The 12,146-nt window shown below is 33.7% G+C and overlaps 1 protein-coding gene and 1 long non-coding RNA gene across 2 annotated transcripts; one reads left to right on the top strand and one right to left on the bottom strand.

Moving 5' to 3' along the window:
- Positions 1–3,231: 3,231 nt before the first annotated feature.
- LOC121733937 (juvenile hormone-binding protein-like) lies at positions 3,232–11,536 on the bottom strand. The gene is made up of 5 exons (XM_042124342.1): positions 11,304–11,536; positions 10,783–11,002; positions 7,858–7,988; positions 7,445–7,600; positions 3,232–3,525 (listed from the first exon to the last, which is right to left on the bottom strand). Exons 1-5 carry the CDS (start codon positions 11,371–11,373, stop codon positions 3,344–3,346), a joined length of 759 nt encoding a protein of 252 aa, XP_041980276.1. The 5' UTR covers positions 11,374–11,536; the 3' UTR covers positions 3,232–3,343.
- Positions 4,422–5,181, top strand: LOC121733942. Its single transcript, XR_006036628.1, has 3 exons — positions 4,422–4,599; positions 4,679–4,958; positions 5,117–5,181. It is a non-coding gene; the product is annotated as an uncharacterized LOC121733942 (long non-coding RNA).
- Positions 11,537–12,146: the final 610 nt, after the last annotated feature.

The following is a 12,146-nucleotide window of genomic DNA, read 5'->3' as shown; positions in this document are numbered from 1 at the left end:
ATACACTTCATCGATCGTTATCATTTTCATCAACAGCCTGATCCATAATACTTCTAATTTGAACATGGCAAGTTAATTTAATTATATTATTATCTTTAATTATACAATCATGAATAAATCAAGAGTTACGTATAGCACGAAAACCTGCCAAGTTCAAATTTGGAAGTATTATGGATCAGGCTGTTGATGAAAATGATAACGATCGATGAAGTGCATCTAAACTTGGCATTGAATTGGATTTCAACTTTTTTTTTAGACCAAAAATTTGCCGATAGGAACTTGGCCCCTTTTTAACAGGTATGTTTTTGGTGGGATTTCAATACTTTTTTTCAAGAAATTATACCTATTTTAATTTTTTTATTAATTTACATATTTTATATTATAACACACGACCTGAGTGTCAAATTTCATTACGTTAGGAAAATTGGAGGTGGTATCTAAAGTTCGTAGATGAATCGATTCACGCTTGACCGATTTCTCAAATTTCTCAATTTTTTTTAATCTACTTATAACACACTAGATGACGCCCGCAACTCCGTTGCGCCAAAACTCGTTTATCGCGCGGGAACCGTACATTTTGCGGACAAAAAGTATCATATGTCCTTTCCCGGGACTTAAAGTATCTCCATACCAAATTTCAGCAAAATCGGTTCAGCGGTTTTCGCGTGAAGAGGTAACAGACAGACAGACACACTTTCGCATTTATAATATTATATTAGTATGGATGACCTGCGTGCCAAATTTCATAAGGCTAGGATAATCGGAAGTGGCCTCTAAGGTTTGTAGGTGAACCGACTCACACTTGACCGATTTCTTAAATTTCTCAATTTTTTGTTAATCTACATATAACACACGAAAAACTAGGCCTTTGTATCCGTTGTGGATGATCTATACAGTATTTTTCAGAGCGAAGTAACCACTCCTCAAATACTGTAGTGCCTGGGACAAGATTTTTAAATGTCCGTATGGTTGCCCAAGCGCATACGGCATTCTCGCATCCTAGTCGGCCTAGTCCAGAGGAAAGAACTAGTCAATACGTCTGGGACCAACTACGTGCGGGTTTCCTCACGATGTTTTCCTTCACCGTACGAGCGTCCGTATTATGTACTTGAGATCAGAAAATGTCTCATTGGTACACGCCTCCACCCGGGTTCGAACCTGCACCCTCTAGGAGTGCGAACGGAAGGTCTACCCATTAGGCCACGGACGCTCATATACACACGACCTGTGTGCCAAATTTCATAACGCTAGGACAATTGGAGGTTTTGATTACCGGTCAGTGAGTGAGTGCCAAATTAGCTATTTTCACAGGGAGATACTTCAGGATCTACCGAAGCTATATCTATTAAATTTGGTATACTGCCTTAGTACTAGCACATAATTACGTAGGTATAATTTTATGTTTGCACTGGCAATAGGCACTGAGCTACAGGGGGGTCAAAAGTGCGTCGAAACGGTTCGTGTAAATAGTGCACGATATGCGCGCGGCCTGCTGGAACTTGGCCGTCCACTCCTTGCGCTTTGATTTTACTGTCAAAAGATAAATGGATGGCGTGCTGTAAAAAGAACCCTATCTAAATAATAATAGTACGTACATACACTAACACGCGTTGGTAATATTGATGCTTAACTTAACTTGATTTCATAATAAAATTTTCTAAAAAAGTTTTATAAAAGTATTAGCCATAATAAGTGAACACTTCAAACTAGATACTCAAACTTAATTCCATCAGCAAATATCGTTAAACATATTCAATAATGCTCTTGAATTTAATACTATTAGGGGCCTTATTATATGCATGTGATAGTACTACTGGAGCGAAGATTCTATCGATCCTGTAGAAGCCCGATAAGTGCCTGCCCTCTCTCACACCGCATTTTATAATAAAACTCGATTGCCTTTTAGTGACGCGGAGAGGATCCAGTAATATCCTTCGTCCCACCTTTGAAGATGCCCTCACAAATTTGTACTGCTTAAATTTTATTATGAAGCACAAATTGATTTAGACCAAGAGTTCATTTAGTGCTTTTTGCGCTTGATGATTTTAGTTTTGAATATCGTATCGTTCACCAATCTATATAATAAACTCAAAGGTGACTGACTGACTGATTGACGTAGTGATCTATCAGCGCACAGCCCAAACCACTGGACGGATCGGGCTGAAATTTGGCATGCAGGTAGATGTTATGACGTCGGCATCCGCTAAGAAAAGATTTTGATAAATTCCGACCCCAAAGGGTTCAAATAGGGGATGAAATTTTGTATGTAATAATACTTCTTAACGCGAGTGAAGCCGCGGGCAAAAGCTCGTTTTGTATAAATTTCTTAGTATATTTATGTACAGTATTATGAGGAAATAAATGTTCAATTATTATTATTAAAGGAACAGTAACTATTTCTATCCAACTTTGCTATACTTTCTGAATAATTGATTATAATAGTATTAAGAAGAATAATTTAGTATATGATATTGGATCGATGAAATTATGACTTTAATCATGTATTGTTATAAAGGTCTTATACTTAAATAAAATAGAATTAAAAAAAAATATGACTTTAATTGAGCATTTATGCGATCTGTCGACTGAATTTCACAGGTAAATCCATCCTGTCTATGAATTTTACTGATAAAAAAAGCAAGTTGGTGGGTTTTTAAACGGTTTAAAAGACTAAAAGCAGGTTCCATAATAAAGGTAAGTAATTATTGAAAGGAAACTACAAAAATAAAAATAAAAATATTTATTACCCAAAATAAACAAATTTAATGTAACACTATACGTAATTATAGCTGTTAATATTTTAGGACAGTAAGTTTTAATTCGACCAACGCCACATTTTTAGATGTTATGTTTTCTCCCTTGCCGTCTACGAATAATAAAAACTAAGGAAACGTAACTCCCACTTCAACAGTTTTGAATTTGGTTCCTTTTCGCACACTGAAATATGAAAATAGTAACGAAACACTCAAATTTACGAAATAAAGCCGTTGACATTAATTCTATATTTACACGAAATTGTGTACCGAATACATGCATTAAGTATGCATGTATTCGGGTCACATTTTGTAGACTCGTGGACAATTTTTTTTTAACACAATTAGGACCTGTTTCATCACTTCCTGATAAGTGACGAAAAGCCTATCCACTAATTAACTTGACAGATTAAGTATCGAGAATATGTCAAAAAAGTTGTAAATAGCCTATTCGGCAATTTATCAGAAAGTGATGAAAGAGGCTCTTACTCTTCCCTAGTTTTTATTATTCGTAGCTTGGCGTTTACGAAACGGAGGTAATTCTTGACAAAAAGAAGTGAAACTGTCATTAGTTACTGTTACTTAGTATATTAGTCATTCCAATCGTGTAATTCAGGTATCTCGCCATCCACCAACTCAAGGCATGGCACAGCGTGGAAGAATTTCATCACAGTCTTCACTACCAGGTTCACGGCATACTCTATGACCGGAGAACCTAACTCTTCCGTCACTTCCCTCCAGTTCTGGTTCAAATATTTCAATACCCTCTCACCTGAAAAATAAAACATGATTAATAATTATTATTATTGATGTTGTTTGTGATTGATCCGTGTTTCCAAGTTCCAACCCTTTGAAAGGCTAAAAATCTGGCTTACGAGACATCTTGCCTGATTGAAACTTCGCCTGCGGCAAGATATCAATATAAATAGATAGAATAAATCTTTCACTAAAATGTTCTGTAGTTTAAGTCAATGATATTATAAAAGCAAAAATATGTGGATTTGTTGGATGTTTTGATATCTAACCTCATACAAAGATGTTATTGCTATGGAGGAGTTGACGAGGATTGTCACATAGTTTCCCTGTAGGTATTGTTAGAGTTTATCTGTCTGTACCATATAGTCAGGTCTTAAGAGCGTTTACGCCGTTCACGCTCAATTTGGCTTAAAACTGTACTTTTAAAACTTGAATAAGTCATCAACCACTTATCTTTATAAAAATGTTGATTACTTATTTTTATAGGAAATTTCACTGTCCTTACAGTAAGTAGAGAAAAAAATACGATTTTTAGAGTATTTGTACATTAAATCTCGATACCTTAACAGAGGTTTTCTTAAATTCCGTTTTAGTATCAGTTTCGAAGCTTTTAATTTACGAAACCAGCGACAGATCTAATAAGAAAAAAATAATAACCTATTGACAAGATCTTTAAGCAAATAGTTAGGAGAAAAATTTTTTTCATTTTGTTATATTACTATAAGAAATTTCAATTCAAAGAATGAGAAATATCAAGAATTTAAAACCTTATTTTTACCTATTGAGCTTACTTATTTCAATATTATAATAGCTTCATATGATAGAAGAACACTTTAATTAAAAACATACATTTTAAAAATCAACAAATATTTTGTCATTTTTTTTCTATAAATATTTTAAAACTACTATAAATCGCTGCGCGCAAAGCAATTCAAATTAGTCCGCCGCGAGGCTTGCTGAAGGAAGGACGTATCGCTCCGTGCTGCGCATGACCTTTGTTGACCCTTGTCGCGCATACCAGACTGGTGAACATTTATAGCGCGATCGAAAAATCTTGGTTCTTTGGTAAGAAAAATATTTTATTTTGTTGGTAAGTAATATATTATATTTTATGTATGTATTTTTTATGGCGGAAAATAATTTTACTATTAAAATACATTACATTACAGAACTAATGGGAAACAAAATGAAGATGTTTTTAGCAAAGAAAAGAAAACGCAAAAATGTAGAAAATTTGGAAAGTTTGGAAAAGGCAAGAGAGGCCAAAATGTTGCTATAATTATCACTGTTATCCTTACTTCAACTTATTTTTTCATTTAATTACTTACTTAGTCTTACAAATAACATGTTTTGTGTGCTTTCTGTTTGTATTTCAGGCAATATAAAAGTAAATCAACTGAAGAAACAATAACGGAAAAAGATGAATGTGAAAACCAACACGCAGAAAAGGTACCTTTCGTATTTGAATAGCAGTATTTTGACCGACTTCCGAAGTTAGGTACAGTTAATAGAATAATATGTGCTAGTTTCATGCCTAAATCATATCTATCTGCAAAGCTGAAAGCTATAAGAAAACCTGAAAGTTTGCCTGTTTGTGACCTCTACAGAGAAAAGAACGACCAACAACTATGGAGTTTTGGCCGCGATTACTTAAGGAGGTATCCAGTTCTGATGGTCTACCTGACCTTCGAGGAAGAGTAAAGCTGAATTTCATAGCTTATATTATTTACAGTAAGTGTAGCAATCACTTCTTTCAGTGCCGGACATTTTTAACCGACTTCCAAGGAGGTTGTTATATGTTCGGGTGTGGATATATATATTTTTTTAATTTTTATTTGTGTATGTTCAACGATTACTCCGCCGTTTGTGAACCGATTTTTGAAATTTTTGTTTTGTTGTATGAGGTTTCACTCCAATTTGGTTCCATTTTCACAAAAGTGGTGACCTGATGATGGAAACCATGAGTAATCAAGGGAACTCCTCGAAATGTATATGAAAACATACAGTGATTTTGGTTTTATAAGAAGCATCCTAAGCATATGCTACTAAAACGCAAGATTTTGCACCGAGGTATACTATGGTTCCGAGGATACAAAGAGAACTCCGGATCCCTTATAGATACAAGTTTGGGGGTTTAGGCGTTGTTTTAAGAACTGAAAGCATATGCTACTATGCAAATTACATTCATCATCAGCATCATCATTACTACACTGTCGTAGTAATGATGATGCTGATGAATGCCGACTTCAAAATGAAGATTGAGTACAGAAATAGTTGATTTTTAGCCGAATCTGGAAAAAGGCACTATTAGATAGGAAAAACTATTTTATACTTTTTAGTTCATATAATATGGATGTTATTATTGTTTTTACTTTGGAAGTCGGTTTTAATTTTTTGTTAAAAATAATAATTAACAGTTGTTTCCCACTGCCAGGCACCCTTAAACCTTCTTAAAGTATTAGACTTTGAGTCATGAGGGTGTCTGGACGTGGGAAACAACTGTCAAAGATGTCCAGCTCTGGAAGACGAGATTTCTCAACTAACTGCGAAGAATACAAACTATGATATTGAGCTTTACTCTTTCTCGAAGGTCAGGTAGACCTTCAGAACTGGATACCTCCTTAAGTAACCGCGAGTCGCGACCGAAACTCCATAGTTGCTGGTCATTCTTACCTCTGTAGTGGTCAGAAACAGGCAAACTTTCAGCTTTTATTAAATGACAAAAGTCTGGCTGTCGCTAGCTATTTATGAATGCTTCACGACACATCAGTCTGGTCCCGTAATTGAGTATTTCAGAAAAAAATAATTATTGATTTTTTTAATGTATTTTAAAACCTTATTATTAATTATATTGATATTTAATGCAAAAAGCTTAAAAAAATGTTTACAAAAAAATGTTGTCAAAATACATCATATAAATTCAAAATAACCATATGTTCCTATTTGAATATCAAGGAGTCACCTCGATTTCTCATGGTTTCCATCACCAGACCACCACTTTTGTGAACATGGTACCTACTCGGAACAATACAATGTGCAACAAAAGAAAAAATTTGAAAATCGGATCACAAACGGCGGAGTCATCGTTGAACATACATAAAAAATATATCCACAGCCGAACGTCTAACCTCCTCGTTTTTGGAAGTCGGTTAAAAATAATTGTAAAAAAAATATTATGATATTTTATGATATGTATTTAATTTAAGAATAAAATATAATAAGTATACTATGTGTGTTGTTTACTTTCAATGTAAGGGCTGATTTACCAGATAGATTTTACCTGAGTAATAAATAAGTAACTTTATAATGTGTTATGTGTATATTATTTACCCCTATAAGAACCTCATGTCATAACATATCCGACGATTGAAAAATAATTCCAAACGAAAATGTGTATCTACTTTTCAATCGTCACCTTTTTTTGCCAATTAAAATTTATGATACCTAATTTGAAATATAAAAACTGTCAAAGTTGCATATTATTTTTTTTTTATAGAAACTCAGGTAAAATAACTCGAACGGACTATACTATCGATAGCAAAATACTATATTATCGATAGTAAAATATACATCACTAGCACACGCACACATTGACAGATCGAAAATGGTCACGCATTTTCGGGTTATCAGGTGGTCTATACGACAGTATATACCTATTAAGTCTATGGTAGTAATAGTATGCTAAAATGTAATAGTAAATCATAATCAATAATAATAAATCGACTCGCATCGACATTGCATCCGCATTCCGCACGGATCAAAATCTTTTGATTTGACTATAATGAACCAACTCACGCACACAGTCGCACTTGCTTCTGTGTGAATAAAAGTGCACTGAATTACATGAAACTTGAATTTATGCGTACGACGTAAACGCTCTTAAAAACAAGGTTTTCTTTCGACTTTTGAGAAGAATTAAAATAACCAAAACTTACTCCACTCCTGGCTTTCTCTGAACAAGTTTTCGATTTGGAAGTAAACGTTGTCGCCGTAGTCAAAGTCGTATGTGTAGTTTTTGATAGCCAAATGTTGGAGGCCTTGCTCGTCCTTGAAGTATTTGGTATACGCATCCAACTTCACTCTGATGTTAGCTGAAAACAATTTAAAGGAGTTTATTAGTGGCTTAATTGAACATCTTAAAAGATATTGTTCTTCATTTTACTATATCTTAAAATATATAGTAAAATGAAGTCAGCTGCTAATTATCTTAAAGCTAAATCTAAAACGCCAATTCTGGTGCTTACATAAGTTTATGATTCTTCGCCGTTATTGTTACAAGATTACTGTCTAGATTCTAGACTATAACCAGGTTCTAGTAGTTTAATAAAGCTGTGTTCTGATAGCATACTTAGATCAATTTGAGAGTCCCCTGATCCGTCAATCTGGAACAATAGAAGCTTGCCCTTCGCTTCATATTGTCCCTTGACGGTAATGTTGCAGTGAAACTCGAGATCGAATTTCCTCTTGCGTATATCATACCTGCAATTAAAGTGAGGTGTCACTGTTACTGCTATAGTATACTCCACTCGGGCTAACTTGTCGCTAGCGGTCATTGCCTCCCTGTCAAAAACTTGTCATTTTCCATATAAAACCACGATAAACAATATCTGACACTTCATTGTCAATCGCGGTTTATATGGAAAATTACAAGTTTTTTGACAGGGAGTCAATGACCGCTAGCGACAAGTTAGCCCGAGTGTAGTATAGTACATCATATATGTATAATAACTGCACTCTCATAATATATGGAGTAATAACTGCAGTATGGGTACTATAGTCTATAAAATAGTTATAAGTTATAACTTTGTAGTTAATATAGACACTTAAAAAGCAAATCTTTAGTTGTCCACAGACCACAATCATAATAAAATTTTGGCAAAACAATTTAGGCAGCAGGCAATTTATTTTTTGTTTCCTATAAAGTAATTAAACCAGGAAAATAACAATAGTCAATAGAAATGGTATCTGGTTAAACTTGACTTGATTAAAGATAAATGACGTGATTTGTGTGGGAATAAAATTTGAAAAAAAAAGTGCTTTTAACTTGATTTATCTTCCTTAATTATTTTTTAACACCCGACAAAAAAGAGGGGTGTTATAAGTTTGACGTGTCTGTCTGTCTGTCTGTCTGTCTTTCTGTCTGTCTGTCTGTCTGTATGTCTGTCTGTCTGTTTGTCTGTGTGTGTATCTGTCCGTGGCATCGTAGCATCCAAACGGGTGGACCGATTTTGATCTAGTTTTTTTTGTTTGAAAGCTGACATGATCGAGAGTGTTCTTAGCTATAATTCATCATCATCAGCCTGCTCAGTGCTGGACAATTAGGGTTTATCTGGTTCATGAAAGGCCGTTAGCAACTTGTAGTCGTTTGATGGGTTTTATATTTCATTCTAGTTCGTGACATTTGTGAATATACAATATACGTATACACATAATAATGGAAAGTTGACCTGGTGCTGCAGCATCGCCTGGTAATCAATAGGATATCCAACTCCTCGCTAAGAGGAGAGGTTTCGTGTTTGGGCGCATTTTAATTGCGACAACTATTAAGAAGTAGATAAAGTATAAACAGTAAATATTTACATGCTGCTGCTGCAGCATCACCTGGATTCTATAGGAACCGAGCTTCGTATGAACCCAAAGTGGAGGTTTCATGTTTGGGCTCATATTAACGGCCTCATCGAAAAGGACATTGATAGATGGTAATCATGAGAATATGATTCTGTTGATAGGAATTATTCTGCACTATAACCAACACAAGTTTAAAAAGTATGAAATAAAATTAAATTAATAAATTTAAAAAAACCCCCGCCAAGACAACTTTAAAAAGTAATGAAATAATATTTACTGCCTTTAAGTTCAAATAATTCCTAACTTGTGTAAAGTAATATTTTAGTCCATAATTGTTGTCAAGGTGTGTCGGGAGACCGCTAATGTAGATGTTTAATTTCACATAACAAGTTTAAGGATCAATTCACAGCGATCTGAATCGGGATAGGTAATCAGCGACTTGGCGGTTGTAGGTTGTATATATATATATATATATATATATATATATATATATATATATATATATATATATATATATATATATATATATATATATATATATATATATATATATATATATATATATATATATATATATATATATATATATATATATATATATATATATATATATAATTGGAATCTCGGAATCGGCTCCAACGGTTTTCATGAAATTTAGTATATAGGGGGTTTCGGGGGCGATAAATCGATCTAGCTAGGAATTATTTTCAGAAAATGTATTTTTATTCGTGTTTTATCGATAATCGATAAACTGAAAAATATGACTCTTCCTGACATCTATTGGCGAATAATAATACTATTTTGTTAGCAACTAATTGTTTTAACGACCAGCAGATGGCGTTATTAAGTAACACTAAGTCAATAAGTGTTTGCTATACCGAGCAAAGCTCGGTCATCCAGGTACTTTTTATTAATCTAGAATATCCTTGACATTCAAATTGGCATTCTATATTAAGTAAGACTATAATTTATGATCTCAGTTTAAGTCTACATAATCCACTGAATTAAATTCTACTATATTCCTAATTTGAATAAGTATTTAACTACGATTTTTGTTATTAATCAACATTTTAACAATCAACAAATCTTTACAAAGATTTTCCATTCTATTCTTACAATTTTTTTTGTAAACGTGTTTATATAAATGACCATAATATCTATAAGAGTTTTGGAGTCGGTAGCTAAGAGCTTTGCCTTTTACTTCGCTGTTTGGTGGTTCAATTCAAGCATTGAAACTACAGGATATATTTTGTCTGGTTAGGAGAATCGAGGGTAATCGTCTGACTTTCCAACAGGGTAAATGATCCATGCGTGATATTCCGATCATATTTTTTGATCTCCAAATCAGTCGTTTTATTAATCGGCGATTGAATCAAAATCTATATTAACTTATTTAAAATAAAATCAGTTGTTTTAATGATCAAAGTAACATCAAAAGCAAATAATATCTGAATAAAAATCCCTCTCCAGGTGGGGTAGGTAAGTCATGATAAGTACCTGAATTTGCAGTGCTATCTATAGCAGTCAATTATTATAGTACAGTCAACGTTGATCATGAGAAATCAAGGCAGATATGCAGCTAGTTTTGATCCATTATGGGCGAATGTCCCCACATTCGCCCATAATGGATCAAAACTAGCTGCATATCTATCTTAAGGTGGCGTAACATATACCTACCAAAAATAAGTAAGTAGTAATTACTTACTCAACATTATCGACGATGCAGTCCCTGAATCCCGTCACGGCACCCTTGTGGAAGGTGACAGTTATGCCGTTCAGCTGGATCGGGAGCTTCTCGATGGTAAAGGGGTCTAGAGGGGGGATGTCGAATTGAGGCAGGCCTTTTACGAATTCAGGGATTGCCTCTTGAGTTGCTCTCGTCAGGCATTCCCTGGACATCTCCTTACAGGGATGGATAAAGTCCGCTGAAAGAGAATTTGAATTGAAAAGGTTACCAAGAATATTCTATTTATTGTTTTCTTGTTCGCAAACCGTATCTAGATAATCAATTTAATTAATCTTATTTTCATGTAAATTTGGAAATACGTTCTTAGTTAATCACACTTTGGTTTCATCCTTTGCTTTTGTCCGACTATTGTTTTTTCATTTGTTATTGAAAATGAAAATGAAATTGCCTCTTAAGGGAAACAACAAAATCTTGAATCTCTTTAAGTGTTTACAAACTTTGCTCGCTAATCTGAATAAAATACAAACAAAAATACTTACGTGTTAATCGACCATGACTAATATGGCAGATATTTAAGACAAATGCCAAAATTAACGCCTTCGTAATCATTTTTAACACTGCGCCTCCAAGTCGAAGACACTAACTTGTATAGTGGTCGCAAAAAGAATATATTTTATTTGCAAACGGTCTGCTAAATATTTGGTTTTTCAATCCGGTTTTTGTATTTTTTTTTTTATTTACGTCTCTACCTAAGATTAAATCTATAGACCGCTGAAGGTTCACATCTTATGTAAGAGGAATACATTATAACATATTTATTTATACCTCCACTTTAACAACGCATAATTATACACACGATATCCTTATAGTCTCGGTCTGTTTTTAATTAATATTTTTTACTCGAGTTATTTTATGATTACTTGAGTTTATGGTAGACCTCCAAAATCCGACTACGTATATCTAAAGTCACTTCTGGTGACTTTGGATTTCTTTTTTACGATAAACATAACGATAAAATAAAATATATGATACCAAGCACTTAATTTCATTAAACGGTGCACTTGAATTTTCATTGCATGATACCTAATGCTCTTTAATAATCTTAATACAATTATTTTGAAAGTTGACGTGATATTCGTTAATGAAATTAAGTTTAGAACCATTCATTTTGGTTTTGCTGTAAGTTATGTTTCTAAGAACTAAATCATGAAATAAGTCCCATAAAACACAAACAGAGTTTGTATCTCCCTGACAAAAAGTTCTGTCAATTTTATTGGCAGAGCTGCTCACAATTTTTAGGATATGCAGAATGATTAACTTAATCACCTTGGATTAAGTTAAGTCAATTTTAGTCACTAGTGATCTGTCTGCTTGGCATGAAT

Source organism: Aricia agestis, chromosome 14, assembly GCF_905147365.1.
Source record: "Aricia agestis chromosome 14, ilAriAges1.1, whole genome shotgun sequence".
Taxonomy (NCBI): Eukaryota; Metazoa; Arthropoda; class Insecta; order Lepidoptera; family Lycaenidae; genus Aricia; species Aricia agestis.
The sequence above is the reverse complement of the archived record's forward strand: the minus strand, read 5'-3'. Positions and strand labels throughout refer to the sequence as shown.